The 24739-nt window shown below is 43.2% G+C and overlaps 1 protein-coding gene across 2 annotated transcripts; it reads right to left on the reverse strand.

Moving 5' to 3' along the window:
- Positions 1-1364: 1364 nt before the first annotated feature.
- SERPINE2 (serpin family E member 2) lies at positions 1365-24739 on the reverse strand. 2 transcript variants are annotated; one of them, XM_072344411.1, is made up of 10 exons: positions 24626-24739; positions 11128-11403; positions 10443-10463; positions 8505-8732; positions 7255-7449; positions 4804-5002; positions 4558-4658; positions 3475-3561; positions 2867-2950; positions 1365-2059 (listed from the first exon to the last, which is right to left on the reverse strand). In XM_072344411.1, the coding sequence occupies exons 2-10, from the start codon at positions 11381-11383 to the stop codon at positions 2022-2024; spliced, it is 1209 nt and encodes a 402-aa protein (XP_072200512.1). In that variant the 5' UTR covers positions 11384-11403; positions 24626-24739; the 3' UTR covers positions 1365-2021. The 2 variants fall into 2 exon arrangements, with proteins under 2 accessions (XP_072200512.1, XP_072200513.1); XM_072344412.1 differs by lacking the exon at positions 10443-10463.

Consider the following 24739-nt stretch of genomic DNA (forward strand, 5'->3'; position numbering starts at 1 on the left):
CCTGAAATACAGTCCTACTCTGCTAGAAAAGTGATGCTTCTCACTCAGGGAAGACATACATCAAGCTTTGTGAACCTCAGTTCCTAGCAGTATAGTTTGAGACATCATCCATCAATTTTTGCAAGAGAAATCACACCTTTGTCTAACTCAAACCAGGAGTGACACTCCTTATGCAGCATACAAGTCTCTTGTTATTACTCTTGTTCCTTAGCTCGACGGGACATAAGGTATTGAAAGCAGGCACAGTTAAGCTGAGAGCTTTCCTAACTCAGCACTAGATTTTGCAATTAGATCAGTCACACATCTAGAGCCTTTTCTTGCTGCCTGCATGGCTTGCTTTCTCCTAAGACAGGAAGAGAACTAGATCCTGTAAGATTCTCTACTTGCCTCTTTTGAGGGGAATGCAGGAGACAGTTTTGTGCAGGCACTGCCACACTAAAAGGGCATGGGAGCAGCATCTAACTCTTGGCTTATGGGAACTCACTGAATCAGCCAATACATCCCATAAAAAACCACACATAAGTCAGAACTATTTAGTTGATTATTGCAAACAGGGGAAAAAAAACAACAACAACAAAATCAAAGAAAATGCCAGCAGTTAGAACCAGACATTCTCCTTACTGAGCTTTTTCCTCTCTCCCTTGCTTTTAAGTCAGTACCTGTGTTTCATATGCAGCAGTACATTGAAATCTCATCCTGGTTTTCATGTTGGGTTATCACTGCTGACCCATAACACAGCTGAGCACATTGTGGTAATTGCAAAAATTTCCTCACCTGACCTTGTATTCTCACCCATCAAGTAGGGATCAACTCTTTCATCCTCCAGTTTGTGCAGATGTGCATCACCTTAAGCCAGCACTGAGCTGGTGAAACACCATAGGAATTCCTCCCTCAAGAGCACTGTAACACAGTTACCTCTTACTGAAAAAGTACCCTTAGAAGAAACAGCTACTATCAGAGATTAGCTTTTCCATCCAAATCCCCAGGTTGCCACAGCAGCAGTACAGCATGCTTTCCTACAAAGAACCATCTGTGACAAGCCAAAATCATTCACTGCTTCTTTTATGAGCTTTGTACCCATGCAAATACTGAAGACAAGCGAGTGCACACATAACCTACATCGTAAGTAAGAGAAAAGACTCAAAGGGAGCACTAAGGTGTCCTCATGTGACAGTTTCAGCAGTAACCTGGGTGTGGTAAATACAGGGAGTTTGCTCTTCAGGCACCGAACCTCTGTATAATCCATCCACAGCAACCCACTACAATAAGACAACCTGGCTTTCATTTATGAAGGAAGTTTCAAACAACGGTTTCAGTGGGGTCTGGACCCAAATGCCTTTCATCACATCCACAATTCACAGCACTGACTGTTCATAATGCAGTTTTATTTTTTATTTTTTTCCTTTGTACAAAAACAAATATAAAATTTAAATCCAATAGAAAGTGTATACTAGCAATCTAGCAATGACAAGTTTACATTACATTAAGACAGGACAACGCGATGTGTATCTAACATCACATTAGTTTTAAAACTCTCAGTGATACATGCACTATATAAAATAAAAACTGCTAGAACTTTTAATCTATTTCTACCAAGAACACCCACGTATCAAGATACTCAAGGATCACAAGTAATCTTGATGGGGTTAGCTACAAATTAGACCTTTTCCACACACAAGAAGAAACCAACATTAATAGAAATGTTTAACATTCTTTGTTAAAATCCTCTCACAAAAAGCCATACATAAAATTCTTAGTAGATACAGAAAAAGGTCAAAAAGTTTGTTAGCATGGGTAACCATTCAGTAGTTCAGAGAATCTTTTAGACATTTCAAAGACATACTGCAGTTTTCAATCTGTATTTTTCCCCAGAAAGCCAGAACTACGTTGACTCCCATTTCAAAACCTAGCCAGTGGTTAACACTAGTTCTTGAGTGAAGTCAGAGTAGCGTACAAAATATTTAACAGGACAGGGGTGCGGCAAATGAGTCTGTTTACTTCTTGAAGAAAGTCTTCCACATTCAAGGTTTGTTTATTTGTCCCATAAACAAGATTGTACCTGAGGGAATGAAATGAAAACAAGAGTTACCAGTCTGCAAATACAGGGAAATTTTTCCATGAAAGCACGGAATCCACAGAGCACAGTTGAGCCACCTCATCACAGTCTTCTCTAGCTTCCCCCAAGTCTGTTAGCTCTGAGTAGGCAGCAAAGAAGTGTATGTTTGGATGGGTAGCTGGCTCATGTTTCTGGAGACACCCAGTTCTTCTGATGGTCTGTATAGCCTTGGGATGGGGCTCCTGCCAGGAGTTTAACTCTTCCCTGCATGCTGACAGCCACATCTGGTTCCCCCATAACCAGCATACCTATCATCTGCATGTCTAACTCGAACCAATTGAGTTAGCTCTGCTTTAAGACTCAGCCCATGATGTAGAAGACTGTGACCACTGTGTTTGCACACTCAAATTAGTTCACAGTAGGCCAAGGCAACATTCCAGATTCCTGAAGTCCCTCTTGCTATATATACTATCACTGTTTTACAGTCTATCAGAAAGCTGAGCCCTAGTCACTAAATTCATTATCAGTAAACAGTTATTTCCTTTCCCCATAGGAAAACTACAAATTGTGTTCTTTTTTACCTATAAACTTGCAACGCCAGTTTACAGCCTATACTTACTCCCTGTACTGAGTTGTATTCCAAGGAGGATAATCTAATGTTAAAGGTATTTAAAAAATACTGGGAGTACACTTTAAAATAATTCTCTCTCACCCTTCTCCAACACACACGTAACCTGGACTTCCCCTAGCCAGGAATTTTGTCTGCTGCAGCTATTAAGCAAAATGAAGTACATACAAGCAACTGTTTACCTGTAGGATTGTGCCGGATGAAGAATACAAATGGTCTGTCTACTATGAACCAAGGAGGGGATGATCTGGCTATTAAAATCGCAGCTTGCAAAAAAGACAAGGTTTGAAGTTAAGCAAAGAAAGTACCACAACACAGCAGGTACTCTATTAAAGTGAAACTTCCTGGTGTATAGTAGAAGTTTGCACAGATAGATGAATGGCTAAAATCCACTCAAACATTTAAAACAAGCACAAGACATTTTATTCCAATAGGAACCATAAAAAGGCAAAAACACAACACAAGGCCCACAGGAAGTTGGAAGGATATCTCCTGTCATCATACGTAAAAGACAGCTCTTTTTGCCACCTGGATAACAACACATTTTATACTGGTGGTCAAAGCATGAGCTATTAGAAAATACTTTTCCAGGCAAAAGTAAACCAGTTTATACTTCCCAGAGGACACTGGTGCTCTGATCAACATTAGCAAGTGATGTCCTGAAGAAGTTGCATAAAGCCAATAAGTAACTTAACCTGAAGTGATACTGAAATAGGCTATCTTTGCTTAGTGATACAGTCTGCTGATCCAGTTTCCCTGACTCTGCCACTTTCTCAGCATAGTTACTTACTTGTTGCTGCAGAAGCTTTGGTTCCATCTTCACTAACCTCAATTTTTGTCTTCTGCAAAACATGAGATACATGTAGACCTTCTGTTCCTGGAAAAAAACAAACAAAAAAGAGTTAAAATAACTAAAAAGAGATCCTGTAGCTAGCATGGCAAAAATCAGACACTGCTATAATCCTGCTGTGAAGAACACTGGATACAATCACTATACCTATAATCACAAGCAAAATAAAAGCTACTTACTCTTCACTTTTCCCCATTTTCCAGGCTTTGTTTTTATTGTCTGTCAGAAGTACACATTTGCAATTTTAGTTTTAAAAAGGAAAAGAGTTTGGTTTCTGTTGTGCTGATGGTGGGTATTCCCCCCCCCCCCCCCCAGTCATTTCTTTATCTGAATTTAAGTCACCTTCCCATTTATCTCAATGTTGAGGGCCAGGGTGGGGGAAAGCACTTAACAAGCCACTTCACTTTCAGTGAAACAGTCATTTGTTCTTCAAATCAGGTAAGCAAACACAATGCGAGCTTTTAGTAACATCCCTGGAGCTTATGAAAAATGATGAAAAAGCTGATGGAAATGGAGAACAGAGGTTTTATTAAGCTCACAATTCTTACATCTACATTTCAGATAGAATTCATTTAATTCTGGCTTGGTCCAGTCCACTAAGCTGGATATTTAGTCCATTTGTTTCCAGCTGCTTGAGAAAATTCAAATTATTAAATACATACATTATGGAAAATCAAATATTGCCATTATATCTTCAGTAATGATCTAAAGCATTGCTTTAAGTCCTGCCACGGATTTTAAACAATACCGAAGACCTCCGGATTGTAACAAAATCTTTACTTGTGAAGCTGACCAACAAGATTCATTGCTGCAATGCAAGGCAAGAGGGGGAAAAAAAAAAAGACTACAGTATTCAGTAGAAGCAAGAAGCCACGCTTGGCTGGGTGCAAGCCAGAGCTTTGCTCCAGTGTCATGGTAACACTTATCCAAGATGTAACAGACAGCTACACTGGTAAAACAGCACTTCATTCAGTGCCAGAAGCTACAAATAAAGACCACTGAAAGTTCAGTAAAATAACTTACTTGTTATTTTTGCAAAGTTTGATTTTGACTCATCAAACATATCTGTAATACCAAGTGCCTTCAGAGGGTCCTTTAAGTCTGTTTCTGCTACTGCTGTAAATCTAGTTAGAAGAAACAAAAAGAATCTATCAGTGTTATGTGAGAAAGTTGCCTCAAGCACCATGTTCCTCTCCTGTCAGAGGATGTATATGCACACTGACTCCAAAATGCTCCCTTGAAGGAAAAACAGACAACACTAGTACTTACTTGGGCAAAATAACTTGCACTCTTTTGGCTACCATGGTAGTCATCCAGCTTCCTATTGTCTTTGTGCTGATGTGTGGAATGATAGCAGAGAGAGGTGTTGTGTTTTCCGTAGGCAAAGCAATCAACATGCTTATCATTTCCCCGTGGTATGGCAATTCAATTATGTTATACCACAGCTCATTTGGAGTACTTGTAGTACCTAAAATGGACAGGGATAATGAGCCATCATTCCCATAGCCTTAAATCCGTTTTATTTTCAGATATCTGCTGCAATTTAAGTCCACCAGGAAACCTTTACCCACACCTCAAAAACTGAGCATTGCAGACAGTAACTCAAACATTCACAGACCACCAGCCTTCCAGCTAAGCAGTCCATCAAGAAGTGGTATGGGTTGACAAAAAGTATAACACGGGTAATATGAAGCATATAATACATGTATTGGATCTGCATATTGTTTCCCAGTCAAGTCCTATCATCTCAGCTATGCAAGAAATTATCAGGTCCGTAAATCAGCTGGGATCTAATTCAGATCTCAGTTGTAGCAGAGCTGATTGAGCACTGAGAAACAAAGAACAAGAAAAGGAGATCATCTTTCCGAACTGAAGAGGTCTTGCAGACAAACCTTTTCCTTCAAGTGATTAAACCACCTCCTGTTTGAAGTAATCAGTCGAATTCACTTGCTTAATAAGAATCTCATTAGGAAGCAGTTTTAAGTTCTTCAAAGTAGTGGAGAGCAGCCACTTTGACGTAACAGACAAGGCCAACTGGATGAGTGAGAACACAACACCCCCAAGTTACAGCACGTGTTGGGAAGGCTGGCTTTGAGCAGCCCTCTGCAAGTTCCCTTTGGTTACTGTGGGACTTTTGGCATGTGGCTTCTTACAGGAGGCTGCAGGGAAAGTTGTCAGCCTAACTACAGACAAGGTTTCTGGGAAAATTCAAGGATAGAAGTAAGAACTTATCCTTCCTTTTTCTTCATGCAAGTCTGCACTCATCAGACCAAACTGAAATTGAGATCTTCATCAGAAATGTAATCTTTTAGCAAGAACCATGCTTCGACAAAGTCTGTATTGCTAGAAAGCTAGTAGCATTACATTTATTAGCTAAGCTTTGTGGTTTATCTCCTTTTAGTCTGAGAACCACTGCTGTAATATGACCTAAGGATCAAAATATTGTTGCAGAAGTCTCCACAAGAAAGTGACCAATGGTAACCTTCCCAGCCAAATACTACTTTCCTAGTCAGCTGTATGCTACCATCATTGCCCCTGAAACACACGAAACAGGAGATTTCATCTTCACAATCAAGCGATGGAATTTAAAGATGCACAAGTTGTTTAAGAAGTTTGAGAAGTCTTAACTCAGATCTTCTCTTGCTGCTTTCTAGATTAACAGCATTTCTTAACCTAAGTTTATACCTACATAATTAAGTCTTTCATTCATCTGTGGATGCTGGTTAAAGAACCATTTCAGATAGCCTTGTTAAAATCTGTCTTTAGTTATGAACTCCATTCAAACTCCACAGATAAATAAGTGGTAAGCCTACGCTGGTATATACATACCTTCCCCAAATCACATTTAAGCAGCTACCTTTAAACATAGAATTACACGTACTCCAATGCGTGGGTGGTTTTCAAAGTTACAGCCTTTTACCTTAACACAAACCTGTCAGAATTGCCTGAATACTGTTAAGAATAAAATTAGACATTTAAATGGGTCTTTCCCATTCACTCTTTTGCATTTAATAGCCAGCTATATTCTCAAGCCTGTTCCTCGGAGTACACATGCACATTAAGTTCCAGACATCAAAAGCAATGGAAAATGTTCTTTCAGAGCCTTAATTTTTTACCAATACCCATACACCTACATGCTGAGACTTTGAGGTACACTGTTAGTCATATCAAGACTCATATATCGGCTCCAAGCTTCGCATACAGAACTCAGGCCAAACCTACTGAACTATTGTCCTGTGACTCAATTTGAATCTGAAGAACATGTGCTCCTCTGGCTCCCCCAGAACTGTTGATTGTACAAGTTCCATTTCATTATTACACTGTGACACAGACTAATTCTACTCCAATCTTTTATTTACAGCTCATTAGCAGATAAGCCTCAAGTTTCTGTTGGCAGCCCTCCTTCATTCTCATCTCTTAAAAAAAAATTGTTCCTACTGCAAGGCTTAGGAAATATGCAAGGTTCTCAATTTCAGTACTTCATGATTTTCACTTCATTGAAAAGCAGGATAAGGGAAGTACTTTGTTAGAGTGCTTGACCTAGAGCAACCTTTCATAGCAACCTTACCTATTCCTTACCAGTACAAAATGCTTACATAACCGCACAGTCTCCACTATCAGATGCAATAGGTATGTCAAAGCACCCTTTCGTTTGAAGGAAAAGAGCAAAATTTTTTACCACTCCTTTCTGGGGTTTTCATTGAAAGTTACTGGGCTTACCACAACGGAAGATTGATAACTGGGACAACATGGGAACTTGGTAGGTCTTCCCATCGGCTCCGTAAAATGGCCGTTTCTTTGTGTTTTCAGGTCGAAATCGTGATTTCCATAAGCCCTTGAAATACACTGCATTGACTAGAACCAGTCTGGTTAAACTGTCAATATCATCTGGAGCTACAACTTGATCAATCATACCTAGAAAGAAAAAAAGATAAGTATTTGTTTTCATAAATACAGTGAAGCACATTTCACTTCAAATTGTTTGAATGCCTTCGAATGTGCCAGCTATTCATTGTATAAGATTTGAGATCTATGCAGTCAATAGTTTTTGTTTTAAAAAGTAACCCTTTGGGATACCTAGAAAACAAGCAGCATATCTAGCTAACCTATGAACTGATGTTACAATGTACTGGGCCTTACCTTTTTCAGCTTGTGATCAGATCTAAGATTCACTGCAAGGAGGACACAGTGATAACAGTTTCAACTGAAGCACTCCCCCCTTTCACACACAGCTTGTAACATAGCTATGCAAGGCTGGTGACATGGTAGAGAAAGAATTCGACAGCCTTGTTTCACAAATGGCACATCCAACATCATTAGCAACATACTCCTCACATCCAGTTTTAACTCCATGAGATACCAAGCATGCAATCAATTAGACTATGGCCATGTTGCAAAGCACCATCTCTGCCTACAGTACATCTAAACTTGACAAATGGACGGCAGCACACTTGAACCATGAGGAGTTCTGTCAAGGCAGTGTTAATTAAAAATCTTCTACTAAACATTACTTCTAATAACAGCGACACATCGCAGAAATTTAGGGTATTAGAGCAAAAGCTGAACTGCCCTAGAGGTTTTGTTTTGTTTTGTTTTGTTTTTCCAAGTCTGATGTACTGAGTCGCTTTTAAGCTTTTTTCCTCCCTCTTCCCTTCATATCTGACAATACCCAGCTTCAAGAGAATGCTGCCTGGGTTTCCTGCAGATTAAATACAGATGATCAACAGTAGAAGCTTTTCAGTTTCACAGAGAAACAGGCACACACACAAATCATACCAGTACACCTGCTAGGGCACTGGGACTAATGGTCACTGGCAAACAGACTCTAAAACACATCATACATGCCATCTTATTGATAGCTTCCAACTGCAAGGCAGTTTCCTCCCTCTCTATTTTACTCCAGTATTCCCAATCGGATCTGAGAGGTCTCAGATGCCACTCATGCACATGAAATACTGGCTAATACTCACCCCTTGTTTCATTTTTCACCCACTGGTTGATGGAATCACAGGCTGTATTTGGGTCCTCAAAGTCCACACTCTTGACACTGCACTGAAACACCTCTTTGTTCCTTGTAACAAAAGGCACTTCCATTTTAAAGCCACTCTTTGCAAATACTGCATTAGCAATTGTAACAATGTCTTTATTCTTTTTTGAGACTATGAGCCTGTTTATCTTCTTTAACGCTTTACCAACTCCTAGTTGGAAAGAACAGCAAGTTTAATTTAGAACAAGATGACAAACAAACAATTACTTTATATGCAACTGTTAATGACATGAAAGAACAGACATTAAAGTGCTGAGGTAGGAAAAAAACAAACCAATTCTGAGAGGGCTTCCAAAATACACATTTCTGATCTCCTGCCTGAAAAGTGCTACTATTTCCCAGGAAATGTTACTTTCACTGTGATGCCTATTTCCTGTCCAGCAGCCTGCACAGGATGCTCCAGACAATACTAAGGATAAATATTAGGGTTTAATTCTTAGTGTAGAATTACATCTACAGAAGATGCTGCTTCAAAACATGTCACACTATGCAGAAACCGCAACCTGTCAGCCATACAGCAAAGACAAAGTCCAGGGCTCATAGCTGACAGCTGCAGGTGGTCTTGAATCTCAGAGCACAAAGCTTAAGCTGCTTCACCATCCTCCCTCTCCATTTATTAGAGAACACAGGAAACCATCAAGATTTCTATATCAGGTTCAAGTCCAGACTTCAGCTAGGACACAGTCCTTCAGAAAACTATATTTGCTACAAGCATAAGTCAGTATCTCAACATGAGCTGGTCTTTAAAGAAGAAAAAAAGAAAAGCAGTATAAGCCCCAATACCTACAATTGAGATCTTTAGGATATGAAAGCAGCTCATATTGAGCGCTTGTTGGCTCCTTCACTGCATATAAGAGAATGCAAATGGCAGCACAGAAGAACTGCTATGTTCAACATACTCAGTTCTCTATGTTGTTATAGCTTATGAAGAAGCATTTGTCTACACAGGGAAGATACTGCTAGACAAGAAACCTAATGTTCAACCATTACACTGGACAGGATACGTGAGTGGCTGTTTTCACAGCAGTTATTAACTAGCTCCCTCTGTTTCCCAATACAATTTAGGCAGGAACAATTCCAGGCTATTTCCCTATGTAGACAAACTTAAGAGAAGAGCTATGAAGGGAATAAATTAGTTGAGTTATTCTCTTAGCTGTATATAAGAAAAAGCCTCAGATGGCTTTGCTGTTTATAACATCGTGAATGCTTTAGCATTACCGTTTGTATGAAGTTCTACATGTTCACTCTCCAATATGATGAGCAAACTCTTTTGGAGAACATACCATAACAGAGGTTCTCAAACTGTATTCTGTGGACCACTGGTGGTCCACGGAGCACTTGCTGGTGGTCCGGGGAGAGCTGGCTGGTCTCATGACGCTGGCTCTCCTCCTTGCTTCCAGCTGCTAAATTGCATTAAAAGACAGCTAAAGATAGATTAAATACTTTCCAACTGTTACCTTTCCAAAGAAGTTGCTGTAGCTGCCAAAGAACTGTAAGGCAATCTTGAACAAAAGCAGAGGAAGCCTGTGCTAACAGACAGGTAGTATCCCATACCAAGTCTCTATAGCAAGATACAGGCTACCTTCTGGGAAGTTTGAGAACCTCTGTGTCTCACAGAGAGGACTGGGAAGTATGTAAACCAAATTAAACCAGTTGACCTAATGTATCAAAAATTCTGTGAGTACTTATGATTTGAGCATTAAGATGCTCCTCGAGTTGATTATCTCATGAAGAGATTTCAAATCTGCAACAGTAATAGCTTAAGCTGACAAACCATTCTGCTGTACTTTAAACCAAAACAGCAAAGCAAATGAAGACATGTTACACAATGATACTGCTTAAGATTTAAAAATGCACTTACCTCTTGGAGGGTTTTCTGCTCCTGGAAGGAAAACAGAATGCTGGCACTAAGATGTTAACTCATAAAAATACTCAGCATGCAAAGTAAAGCAGCAAGAACCTTCAACCTACACCCTTCTAGAGGGGCAGGCATTGGCAGAAGAATACAAACACAGGTGCATGCAGTGTCAGGAACAGACAAGCAGAAATGTCTGTTTCAAGAAGGTTTCAGACAACTGTGGTTTTAAGGATCCCGACAGCAGAAACAAGTGAACAAATCTGAAGAGCATCAGAGTGAAAGTATCAATTGTATGATTAGACTCTGCGCTATTTTTAATAGAAAAAGAAATATCCTATTGCCCTTTCATCTAAAGATTCACATACTCAGGGCTGCTCAGTACAGCCTCTCTGAGCAGTTTTGGGGGAGCAGTTTACAAAGATGAGTAATTCTAGCCAGGGCCTCAAAAATCATCAGCAAAGCTGCTTATAAGCCAGTTAAAAAGATATATGTAAATGCATACATTCAGACTATCAACTAACTACAAACATGTCCATTTTCTCTGAGTGAACAGAGTTAATTGGTTTATGATGCAGACTAGCCGACTTTGAAAACCATCTCAAAACAGCGTAGTGATTCTGACCAAACATCAGAAACCCATAACCCTCAAAAAACCCACCCAACCCAAAGAGCCTTAGGAATCACTTACCATTTACACTATATCTCATCATAGTTGTCAGCTGCTTCTTTGTCTTACCATCAGCACCCAGCTGCAAAACCCCTAACACTGATGCAATCCCATGAGGAGAAACTACTACATTGTCCTGAGGCTTAGCTTTCACTATCTGATTGAAGACTTGGATTCCAACATCAGAGCTAAGCTCCTCCAGAGGATAAAAATTGAACTGGGAACATACAGATGTTAAAGTCCCAAGAAGAAAGAGAAACGAGAAGTGACAGTTCATGATTTCTGGTTGGAGAGAACCTGCAAGAGAACAAGACAAGAAAAATTAAAGTCAGCCTTTAAAAATATGCTTTGGGTTTTTTTTCCAGCTTATTTATTTGGCAAGCATTAACTGGCAAACTGTGCACATGCTTCATGCACCCTTCACAAACCTCTAACAGCAGGACTCATGCCTGCAGTTTAGGTGTAGGGATCTCCAGAAGCAGAGACAACCACAAAATAGCTAGATGTTAGTGACTCTATAACAGGACAAAAGCCACCAGGTTGGGAAACACCCACTACCTCTCCTTCAAATTCTATTAGCTTTCTGTTTCAGACAAATGGAAGCTCAGTATTCTGCTCAAAGTGGCCTACAGGAAGATTTATTGCTATGTGCATTGCTGTGGTTCTCACCCAGTGCATTGGTACAGCTCACAGATGATTTTCTGCAGTGAACAGAAGCATATATACATATGCAAACAGACCTGTTGTGGGAATTTGCACCTGCCTAGAATAATAAAAGTTAGCTGCATAACCGGCATTTTTCATGATGGGTAACAGAGAAGGAAGAACATTAGATTGTAAAACACAAGGTTAAGTTGGGATTTTAGCTTGTACTTATTCATGTAAGAATATTTAGCAGCTAATTAATGCAGAAGGAAGATCTACTCAAAAATGGGACCCAATCTTCACCTGCAGATCTCAATACCTAACACAAAACAGCACTGTTACTCCCACAATGCCATAGAAACTGAGGCACAGGCAGCAGAAATTTGTTCAGGACCTCTCAGTATCTGATTAGAGGACCAAGCCCAAATCCTAAACACACTAGGTAATGTTTACCTACTAGGCTTGATTTCCTCTTCATGGATATGTATTCAATCCAATCGAGTTAGGGCAAAAAAAATACTTAAAACAAGAGTCATGCTGTAATCTTTTCCACGAAATCAGGCTCTCTAGCTAATCTTTGAGAAGTTCAGTCACAGCATAAAGTTTAAGCATATGGGTGCCCATTTTCAGGCCAGCAAGTGAGCCAGCAGTGGCTCTGCGTGCCGAGATGCTAGTCTTCCAGATGCACTGATGAGCCAAGGGGCAACCCAGCTTGCTGAGGACTAAAAAAGCTGCAGAAAGTACATACAACTGATTCAAATGTCATTTGCAAACCACTTGCAAAAAGCTAAAAATAAGCCTCTCCTCCCCTTGAGCCTTCTGATAATCACCACACACTTGCTCTTCTGGCTTAAGCCACCCTGGAGCAGGAGGCCAGCAGCAGCTCGTTACCCAGCTGAGAGCACTGCAGTTTCCACAGCCTGCCTCCCACTCTCGAGCAGGGAGCTCTGCCATGGCAGCCTACCTACGCTGCGAGCTCACGCCATGCCAGAGCGCCTGGTTACCAGAAAACCAGCTGGTGTTTCTATAGATTCACTTAATCATCTTTTAATAGCATGTACTTTCACTGCGCTAAAAGGGTTGAGAGCGACAAATACAGCATTTCCACTTTCTTCTGCACTGCTTCAGGGGATGCAATGCATTTACTCAAGCTCGCTGTCGCAGCACAGAATAACTCAAATGCTGACTGAACAGGAGCAGAGCTGGGCCATGTCTCTGCCACAGCCCAACAGCGATGGTATCACTGCCACCAGAGGAGCCAGTCTGACCTATTCAAGTCAATTAAGAAAAAGTAAGGAGGACAGGTTAACAGCCTGCCCTCTAATTACATCTTTCCCATCAACTTCTAATCCTCTTCTATCCCCCAAGCGCTTTGGGAGTCCCAGAGGAACAGTTACTTCCAAAGGAGCCTCATACCAGCTAATGACTGACAATACACGACTTACTCTGAAAACTAACCTGGACTTGAGCAGCTGCAGCAGTTAAGATGCACAGGAAGAAAACCCAAGTGCAGCCTGTCCCTGAAGCAGCCTGCCCAGTTGCTTCCTAGGTCTGTTCTGGTCTCGTTCCCAGCTGGAGCAGAAAGACACTACAGGCAGCACCAGCAGTGTGACATGGAAAAGGAATTTGTACTTTTTCCCCCCCTGTGTTAGGAAGTAGTCTTCATAATTATTTAGTACTAATACTTACAACCTACCTGACACCACTGTTTGGTTCTCCCTCTCCCTCCAGGCAACAGGGACACTAAGACAACAGTGCTGTCTTGCATGAAACATTATCTCAGAGCAGGCAGGTTTGGGTTTTAAGGATTTCAATGCCATGCTGACCATCTTTCTCCTACCAGGAACCCAAATGGTAACCCAAACGGACTTACCTCCATCCAGTACCTTGGCAAAAAAAAGATAAACCTACTAGAGATTCTTAGAGTGTAACCTCCCCCCCCCCCCCTTACATTGTGGAGTGTGCTACAAGGACAAAGAACAATGATACAGCTATGAAACTAAGTTATGTTTTATTGCCATTTATGTACTGCATCTGCATAAGCCCGGTTAAAATCAGATATGTCTTCCTTCTGCCTTTAAACTAACACAGTACATTGTGGGTCCAGTGTTTTTTTCCTTTAATTTCACTGATGAAAGCCCTGGCCAGATCCAGGAACAAGCAACATCAGCAGCCATTATTTGTTCTCACTGTGCATGCAAAGCCCTGTCAGAATAACACCACTACTTCCAAGGCAAAAGAAAACCCAGCAGCTGTGGCCAAGTGCAAAAGCCACGGCCTCCTGCACCTGGCTTCCCCAGACACTACCGGGCTCACCCAATCTCTCCCTCCTGCTATGCCATCAGGGAAGGTAGGTCTCTGAGAGCACAATCTCTAGTAGACACCTAATAAATAAGCAAAACCAAGTTCTGCAGTATTCCAAGCACAGGAAAAATGAAAAGCACTTCTCAGTATTACTTATAGAGCAGTTGATTCTTGGCTCTGTTATGCCCATCGCATGCTCTAACCAGCTCATGAAGGAGCTAATTTAATCTTAGAGCAGAAGCAGCATTCATACGTTATTAATGCTTCTCACATGGATTTTAGCATATTCAACTTTTATGCAGTTCAGTAACAAGAAATACATCTATATATCCAGAAAGAAAGAACCAGCTAAACCATGGTGCAAGAAGAAAAAAAGCCAGAGAGGATGTGGGATGTGTAGGATGAAAACAGTTGACCTGCTGTACAGAATACCTACAAGCTTTCAACAAGCTTTCATCACTGAATCTAAAAAAAACTTGGCAGTAGCTAAATCAGAATCTAAGTCTTGCCCGTGACAAGATGGTTTCAGTGTTCACTGTATGGGTTCACTCAGTGGCATGGGATATCTCCCAGCAGTATGATGCTATAGGAAAAAAAACACAGCTAAATGTTTTTTGGGACCTCAGTTTTAGAAACTGTTCTCAATCCTATGAGACAGCGAGAAAGCTGTTTCAAGCACTAGTGAGATTGCATTGCAATCCATACAGGCAACACTGGAGTGCCAGATCTTCAGAGCCATAGGTCCCTTGTGGCAATTCTGCTTTAACAGAAGGCATGTGATGCTGGGAAAGAGAGCTCATGCTAGCTGGAGGTCTGTTTCATCTAGAAGTAACTCTGTGGCACATGGCACAATACAAGGACTTGAGTTGGACTCAGCAATCCTTATGGGTCCCTTCCAACTTGAGATATTCTATGATTCTGTGAATGCCAACAACTCTGGTGCTTTGCCTCACCTCCCTTACAAAGGAGCACCACCCTGAGTCTTGCATGCCAAGCTAAATGCGGAGTTACTGCCCGTGTTGGATCACCAAGCCTATTTTAAGTCACTGCATATTTTCAGACAAGCAGTTCAGTCAGGTAGACAGTTATCAGGAAGGAGGAAGAGGAACACCACTATGTGTGTCATCTGCACTGGTAGCTTTGCATTACTCTGTAACAGATGAGATGTCTTCAGGCTACCAGTCTCTGAATGAACACAGCCTCTAGCCCGTAATGCACTCAGCTCTCACCAGGTTCAACCATTTAGAACATCCACATAATGCACAGTTGAAGATTCTGGCTGAAGCATTTACGTCAGCAAAGAGGACATGATGCTTCCAGCCTGCGCTTACAGAATGTTCCATGCAAAAGTACATTAATAGACTGTTTCATGTGAGCACAGAAAAGCATTTGGTGGAGCTGAGAGAAGTTATGCAGTCAGCCCTGAGCACAGAAAGTCACTGAACATGGAGATCCTCCTAAAGGAATTAGGTTATGAAGGACTTCATCTTCAGAGAGCCAGACTGGGCTGTTGTGAATGTGCACATAGATTGCTAAGTACCTACCTACAGCACTAAGTACAACAGTGTGTTAGAATACTACATGACATCTCAAAGCATTTATTTTAAGCCATCCCTTCAGCAGCAATAAGATAACCCATAAGGCTCCTTTTCTCAGCTGCAAGCTGGGTTCTGCAGTTTCTTGAAGACTTACCAGGCATAGAGAAGTTTAGACACCAGACTTCATTTCTATGAACAGCTGAAATTAAAACAGCAGCAAGTACAGCTCACGATAAATTAGTGCCCCAAAAAAAGCAGTCTTTCAACACTACAGATCTCACTGTATTGAGCCCCAAATAGCTCAAACTCCACCTGGGCCAAACATCCGGGGACTTCTCAGAACCTGGGGTGTTGGTGTCTCCTTGTCAGTGCCATCTGTGCTACTAATTTAAAGAGTCTCATTCCAGCTGCCATGTGAGCAGAAAGTAGCTTCACTTGCTGCATTTAACTAACTCACTCCAACAGAACTAATTACTCAACCAAATTTATTAACAGTCTTTAAAGAGCTAGCTAAGCACACAGGAGTTGTTTCTCTAAAGCAATAAGACCACTCTGATAGCAGTGGGAAGGTCACATGCTGGGTCTTGTTTTTCAGGAGATGCACACTTGGCAGCACATTAGGAAACTCAAGCTTTCCCTCTCCCCCTCACAGGTGTCTGCAACTCCTCTCCTGCCTAAGCCTTTTATCTCAAAGCCTTTGACTTTGAGAGCCCTCTCCTAATACACTGCTTGGCCACTCCTTCTAAATATGCTTTTGGATTCAGAGCAGCAGGACCCGCATCCTGAATGCAGGCAGGTTCAGCAGTAGCATCGTTCACAACACACAACAGACAAGCCAAACCAGAAACATCAAGTCTTCCTGCAGGTTTTCTGATACCTCCTGAAGTTGGGCTCTCTCCTGTTTAAACTCTTTGCAGTGCTACCTGCTTTAAAGGGGATGGGGTGGGGGGGTAGAAAAAAAAAAGAACAAAAAGCAGCACAGCCCCCACATTTCTATAAAAATAGAACCCACAGTGTATCAGCATGTTAAGCCACAAAAAAAATAGCACAAAACAGATATTTATTACTCAGCACCTTAGAAGAATTAACGCACACAGAACTTTACAAAGGAAGGACGATTCCTAGCTTTTGTTAAACACTTTTAAACAGTTCAGTACTCACATGGCTCCAAAGAGGAATAAGTTACTGTCAACACCGAAACAAACACGCCTTGTACACAGAGATAAGCTGGAAGGCTTTGTTGTTGTTTAAAAACATCTCCATATGCAAAATGTATTGATTTGACTTCAGGCACACTACAGCCCTCTTTGCATTTGCATTAAGTTGACAGTACTGGTTCTGAGGCTCTCCTGAACTTAATCCTTTCTCTGCAATTTCTCATTCTCCCAGTTCATTTGTCCATTTGTGTTTCAAAATGGATCGTCTCCATCTGGAAAGCCTCCCTCCCAGCTTCATCCAACCAGCCTCCTCTGCCAAGGGGGAATTTCCCAGTGGAGCTCCAACTTGTAAAACTGGCTGGCCCCAGATAGGAACCATCTCTTTGTCCAAGCAGAGTTCCCACATGAACAAAAAGATTTAATGACTCTTCATGAAAAGTCCTGACCAATGCTTCCTGGGAGTTTCGGTTTAGCAGGAAGGACAGACAGACAAGCTTTGCTTCAAGATTTCCAAAGCCTCCAGGAGTTCACAAGCCACACAGATGCTTGCAAGAAAACTAAAAAAAAGACTTCTACAACTTTTACATTACAGTGCTTCGCAAGGACCACATTTCACATGGTGCAGTAAGGTTCAACAGAGATAGCATCTGACCTCACCATTCAGCTCTAACCATACCACAGCCACACTGCTCAATCCCAAAAGCACAGGTAGGCATCTCTGTAGAATTTGCTTTTACTTCTATTTAGGTACTGTTGGGAAAAGCCTACTTGAGCCTAGCTTAATGAAGCAAACACCATTCCCTACGAGCACAGGGCAGGGGGGGCTTAGGGAGATGATTCTGGAATTTGCAACACTAGCACAGCTTTCAAAATCTACCTGCATTCTCTCATTACAACTCATTCCTAGCATCTTTAAGGCTGGAAAAGACTGCCAAGATCACCTAGTCCAGTCGTCCACCTACCACCACTACTACCTGCTAAAATGTGTCCCTCAGTGCCACATCTACACACTCCCTGAGCACCTCCCTGAATGCTGACACCACCACTTCCATGGGCAGCCTGTACTAGGAACTTCTACCTGCTCCTTTCAGGTAGAAAGACAAAACTCCACAGCTTTCTCTAAGATCCACTGTCAAGTTTTACAGTGTCAGGATTAAACAGCGTTGTTTTCAGTTTACTGGTGTCATCCCTTTATTAAAGAAGTGGTTTTGTTAATCTCAGGTTCTCTACGCAACACTGCTATTTTACCATAATGAAGAAACAGCATGGAATAGGCAGCCCATCATGACTAACGCTGCAGAACCAGTTCTCTACAAACCACACAGCACAGTACTGTTTCACAACATGGCAGCTAGGCTGCAACCCACCACTTTGGATTTATCCCAGTAGAGAGATTGATGGTTCAGTGATTGAAGTATTTACCTACAACTTAACAGCAGGTTCATAACCCAGGTTTTCCCTTGAGTTTTTGTAGAAGAAAGGCCCCATGGAACCACAGCTCCCACATTTACTGTACATTAATAACACTTGCTATGCAAGCACAGGCTCATAAAGAGCCCAAGGCATACCTACAGGTCTGTAAGTTCCCATTAATAAGGTACAGGCTATTGACTCTTTGATAATGGACTGCGCACGTACAGATTTGTGGAGCAACTCCACAAGATTTAGGACTAACAATGGCTGGTATCTTACCAAGTTGGTTTTCTCACCACCACCACCAAGTTAACTCTTACCGCTACTATAGCATGACACCTTCTCCTCCTTGAAGAACACTGAAAAGAAACCCTTATTCATTTCCAGTTGCTACAGGGATTCCTCTGACATCAGGGTTCACTCCCCTCTCCACAATCCTGCAGAACAAACTGAAACGTGAAGGTGCAGACCTTCCCTCAAGTTAAGTTTTCATCTGCTGGCCAGTGACAAGCACCCTATCTCTTGCACAGATTAGGAAGAGCAGAAAGCCTGGATGAGAGCAGCTCCACAGCCACTGAGAGCACCTACAGCTGGCTATTGAGAGCTCCCCAGTGCACGTTCTTCAGAAGGCTTACAGTACCAATAGCAGCATTCATAACACTCAGCCCTAGAGAAAGGCAGGCAAAGAATAAAGGCAGCTCAAGGCACAGAACTGAGTCCTCAAACCAAGTTGTTACATACTAGATTAAGCAAATACTTGCTTTCAGATTCTACACCTATCGCATTTAGTTCACAGAATACTCATTTTTTACCTACTAAACGGCATCTTAACAAGCCTAGTTCTTTTCATTTCACATTGTACAGTTAGGTCTCTGGTATTACAGCACAACTGGAAATGGCATCTTCTGTGTAGCAATAATACCTCCATACTCATGGGAAAATAAGATGGCATGACATGAGCCATGTGACATCTAGCTGAAGATATGCACACAGGAGTAGATACATCCAAATGGTGAAATGATAGGATTTCAGCCTTCCAAGGGGTCTTTAAAAGAGGAAAAAACCCAGCAAGTGCTTGAAATAATGCAGATAACGTTAAGTCTCTGCCTTTTTTTTGTCCTCTTACAAGAGGTACAACCATGGTCATAATAGTGTTAGAGTTGTACAAAATTACATATTTGTATTTTATTTCACCTTGAAAGTAAACTGGAACAACTCCAGCATCCTCTGTTTGTCCTAAGAACCCCTGTAAGGTCATGTACAGGCGCTGAGGAATATGATTTAGCTGGGAAGTATTGGTGATGGTTGGACTAGATGATCTTCTAGGTCTTTTCCAACCTTGATAATTCTGTGATATATCCAAGACCTCAAACATGGAGGCCTTTGTATCTAGGGAATGCAACCATGATAATTCCAACAAAATATTTTGAGAGAAAACACTGTCCTATTTACTGTGCTTGCTGTAAAATTAAAGAGTGACAGCAGACAAGCCTTTTATTTACTAATCATCTTCTACGGCATTTATGATGAAGAACTTGCAACGTCAGATGGATTTAGACACCTTATTTCTTACCTAGTGCACCAGACTGGAACATAATCCTTCAAAGGTAATTTAACCAGTGATGAAACTTCTTAAAACTAAAAAGCTGATTGATTACTTAAACTTAGGACAACTTCAGACTTGGATTGACAGAAACATCACATTAATAACTCCCAGTGGCCATTTCTCAGCTATTTCAGAACCAGCTTAAAGTTACCACAGCCTTAAGGCTGCGCAAAAGTGACAGGGATATCCACATTTTTCTTTGCAGCACACAGATGTACTTACACTCATCTTTCCCCCCCCCGCAGCTTTAGGTGCAGCAGCAGCCAACTAGAAGGCATCAGAAGTCACTGGTGCTGTAAGGCTGTGTGAATTGCATCTTGTGAGGACAGTGAGGCACCGAGCCCCAACCATGCTTCTCAGGCATCTGCAGGACGACCGACACTAAGCAGTTAATGAGAACTAAAAGCTATCCAGAAGAATATACTTGCAAATACATGTTTTTTTCATTAATCTGACCTCACTTCTGATTAATCCCACTGGCTTCACTACAGTTTCTGGAAAGGCAAGACCCAAACTTCCGTAGGAGAAAAAAAAAAAATCAGATACGAACTATGCACGAGAGCCCTGCCAGAACAGACCACGACCTGCTATGTTAAACGCCCCCATTCAGTTCGGACGAGGAGCTCGTAGGCTGGGCTGTGAACTGCGCTCACAGAAGCCTCCACGCAGCCCATCGCTATTTCTGAAATGCAGATGACAAACCTCAGCAGAGGAAGTAGGCAATTAGCTGGGACAAGCAGCCTCTTAAACCGAGCTGCCTGAGCAGCTGGAGGCCTCAGGCTTGCTTCCTTGCTGAGAAAGCTACATAAAATACACAAGCTACTCCTCCAATATGAAGGTATACAGCAAACCGAGGCATATGACTAAAGATAAAGGAACTGCTACATATATTTACATATGTTAACAAACAACAGAATAAAAATTACTCTGCTCTCCTCTTAGTTTTATACCTTTAACATGCCAGAGCCAAGGAAAAGGCTCCCTTCTCCTGTCTAAAACAGAGCAGAATTAAAGCACCGCCACCTTTGGCCAGCAGGCACTTGCTGTTTGTACCAGTTGTCTCACAAGCAGGAAGGACCATCAGTAAGCAGAACAAGAATGCTCTTCTGCAGGAATAGGTGTCTCAAGTTCAAGTTGTTAACTAAGAAAAGAATTTAAGGAGAAAGCAAAGCTTGGCCAAAGCCACATGAACCCCAATCATCTGCACATCAGCTGACCTAATTGATTCTGATGTATGAGCATTTCTCAGTGCTGCTTCTGGGGACCCCTGCACAACTTGCTGCAGCTCACAGCCCACTGCTGAGTAATACTTCTCACAACCCAGCAGCTCATACCTGCATGCTGAGGCCACTGTGCACACACACAGCCTTGAGCAGGGCCTTCAACTCAGAACTTGCTGGCAATCCAAGATGAGGAAAAACCTCCAAACTTAGGCTGCAGTTTCTAAAGCCAAGTAGGTGAGAGCAGGAGGCTGCCTGAAGCTCATGGTTTATACCAATTGCTGATTATGGTCAGCAAGACAGACTTCCACCTTCAGGATATCAATTCAAGTGAGGAATATCCTTTCATACTTGAACAAACCTGAGACATATTTATCAGATATCAGCCAGCATAAGTTACCTTCCAGTTTCACTCTGGAAATATAAACCAAAGCATCTCTCTGGCTATTCAAGGTGAACAGCAGACTACTGCTGCCAAATATTTCCAAGACTGGTGTGCTTTTACAGATACTGCTCAGGAAGAGGTGCTAAAGGATCATGCATTTCAATTGGCGTTGAAGTACCTTAAGGCTAGAACAAACAACTCCAGAAACTGTCTCGGATCAGCATTTTCACATCCTCTTCCAGTGGGGGCTCCAACTTCAGCAGTGTCCCCAGGAGCTGGTACAAGTAGTCACGTAGTTGAGCTTTTAGTACCAACATGGTTCACAGAAGAGACAGGAAGAAGCAGAGCACTGGACAGCTTCTTTCCAGAGCACATCAGCCTGAACAGTTGTACAGCTACAGCCGTGAGATGGAATCACCTGTATTTTTCATCTTTGTTTCCTTCCACCCCATCATTTTCACCATCACAGAGGACACCCACCTGAACACACATCTGGTTACACGTTTCCAGCTTGATCACAATTCCATATCTACAAACTGTTCGCTTTAAGGTAACTTCCTATATTTTCAAGACTCTCTAACTTACAGTGTTAACCTTTAACCTCTTTGGTAGGAGAGAAACTATTCCATGCTGCCTGCCCTCCAAAGAAGGAAAGGAGGAGGCAATTAATATCACCCTGCTTACTCACAAGTTGTTTACAGATTATACAGGTACACTGATTTGCACTGTACTTAAAACATTAGTACTTTGCTATAAAATATGACTTGTAAGTATGCTACAGGTGATTAGAAGGATGCCCAGAGGCATGCAAAGATGACTGTACTCAGCAGTACCTTACAGATTAGCAATGATTCATCTATCTTTTCCCTGTCTTCCCTTGTATAAAGTTCCTTGCCTCTGAAGAGTGGCAGAAAGCAGCTAACAGATCAACGAATTGTAAGCGTCTGGTTCATTAGAGCAATTTCCCCGATTAATATTATGAAAAACATCCTTCTCATGCACACTTAGGATTAAGCAATTCAAGCTGCTCAGACAACCCTGTTTTTGTTTATTTGATTTGGAACCTAAAAAACAACCCACCAAAAAAAAGCTCCCACAAGAGCCTCACCTTCTTCAACCACAACCACTGCAGTTGCCTGGCAAGGATCAAAAGCTGTGCCCAGCAGACAGAGCACACCTCCCTCCCTCCAACAGAAACCCAGCTCAAGCTCCCCCTGAACTGCTCCCTTACTGCAGAAGTATGCAATTTACATACATCTCCATTTTGAATCCTAGCAGTGAGGTGAGGGAGGTTTTTTGATCCATCTATATAAGCATGCACACACTAATCTAGTTGGGAAAAATTTAACGCCCTGGCTTTGCTCTTGGCCATTTCCATGCATGGCAGTGTGCTTGTTAAGGAGCTTTAGGACTAGAACCCACTTCTGGTGGCACAGCACAGAGACCCGTGCTGAAGGTCTGTATGCCTCCAAGATGTGCTTGTTTCCCTGTTGTCAATGACAACACCAAACAGGAGCTTCAGCGCTTCTGTGTGCACCTTTAGACAAAACCCACTGCAGATTCCTGCTTATTTTGGGACTGACATGAGTTACATTCTCTTTCCTACAAGGGATACACAGAGCTATTATAGGCAGTTCTCTGCAGCAACGCGCCCATCACCACCTCCTGCAGCAGCTTCTGTAACACCACCAGACACAGGTAGCAGCAGAAAGAGTAACTTCCAGACACAGCTTCTCAGCATCTTACGAGCACAGGCAAAACTTGCTGACAGCTCATCCGGCACACAACGTGCCCGCAATCCTAAAGGCGCCACAGACTGGCAGTCATTGCACAAAGTTCACATCTGTGCCAAACAGCTGCTGTTCTCACAGGTTTAGTCACACACCACATAGCACCAAAATCCCACACCAGCACATCTTACACCTATTTGAACTCATCTACCTCCCTCACCCTGCCCTCCTATTGCACCAGCTGTCACCTCACACACTTTCAGGACTCAGCAGATCACCCCAGGGGTGCACAGCTGCTTCTCACACCGCAGCTTCTCCCATTCCCAAGGTGTGCAGCAGCGCTGCTGCCCACACCTACGTGTGCTTTACCAGCAGGCACGGTGAGGGCTGGTTCCTACTGAATTCCTGAGAGGAGCAGGGAGTAAGACGTCAGTAAGCACTCGCACATGAGAAAGGCAGGGGAGAGGAGGAAGTCATTTTTCAGCGCAGTTTAAGAGTCAGCCTCCCAGGTTTCTCTTTCAGGAAGTTGCCCAAGAATGCAATTAAAACCACAAGAACTAAACCATGTTTCAGAACGACATGCAGGCATGGGAAAAGGAGGGGGGGAGGGCTGGGAGTGATTGAAGCATCTAATCCATAGGCAGGTATTCGTGGGTTTTAGAAGAAAAATCTAGCATTTGGGTTTAACCTGTTAGCACACCGGCGTTCTCTCCAAAGGTTTTGCTTCTAAGTGAAGATCCTACCGCATCTCACAGCACGGAGCCAAGGCACTGAGCACCATTTTAAACGGAGAGAAAGGGCTTTCCCGAACCGTGCTTTCTGCCTCAAAAGCACCCAGCACAGCCCCTCCTCACGCAGGACAGGGCGTGGAGCTCCAGCCCAGCACACAGCCGGTACCACCGGCATCACCTCAACCCCGTGCCACTAGCAGGGATTTGCCCACCCTTTCGCCCCCCAAACCGCAGCGGCTACGCATCCTTCTCCCACGCTTCTCTGTCGCTCTGTATTTCAGGAAACCTCCAGCTGCCAGCACAGCTCCGAGCCGCTCTCCCAGCAGCAGGACGGCAGCTCCGGGCAGCCGCCGGGCGGTTCGGGCCGGGAGGGCAGTGCCCCTCTCCGCTCCGCGAGGAACCGGGGCGGCACCGCGCACCCCAGGCTCGGCTCAACGGCGCTGCTGAGCGCGGAGCTCAGCCGGGCTCCGCTCCCTGCCCGCACGCGCAGCGGGACGGGCAAAGAAAGTCCTCGCTCGCACCGAACGAACGGCCGCGGACGGCGCCCACGGCAGAGCGGCGTCCACGCAGCTGCAACGGAAAACTTATGCACTCAGGTCTCCGGAGAAGCGGCGCCGAGCCCCGGCTGTCAGCAGCGCGTGGAGAAACTCCGCTCTCCCCCTCCCCAGCACGGCCCCCTTCTCCCCCCGCCGCCGAGCGCCCAGCTGGCCCCCCCGGCCCTCCTTCCGCCGGGGCAGCGCTAACGGCCCCTTAGCGCTCCGCTCGGGCCCGGCCTCGCCCCCGCACTCACCTCCCTCGGAGCTCTCAGCCCGCTCCGGTGGCGGCCGCCCGTACACAGCGCCGCTCAGTCGGAGCGTGGCGGCGCCCGATGTTTATAGGACCCGCGGGCCGCCCCGCCCCGCCC

The sequence above is a fragment of the Excalfactoria chinensis genome, chromosome 9, assembly GCF_039878825.1.
Source record: "Excalfactoria chinensis isolate bCotChi1 chromosome 9, bCotChi1.hap2, whole genome shotgun sequence".
Lineage (NCBI taxonomy): Eukaryota > Metazoa > Chordata > Aves > Galliformes > Phasianidae > Excalfactoria > Excalfactoria chinensis.

Excerpts from the sequence above, each read along its gene's own strand:
- SERPINE2 (XM_072344411.1), bottom strand. The coding sequence starts at position 11,383 with ATGAACTGTCACTTCTCGTTTCTCTTTCTTCTTGGGACTTTAACATCT. Across the intron at positions 8,733-10,442 it reads AGCAGAAAACCCTCCAAGAG|GAGTTGGTAAAGCGTTAAAG; the intron begins GTAAGTGCATTT and ends CTTTCCAACTAG. Across the intron at positions 7,450-8,504 it reads GGTGAAAAATGAAACAAGGG|GTATGATTGATCAAGTTGTA; the intron begins GTGAGTATTAGC and ends TTTTCTTTCTAG.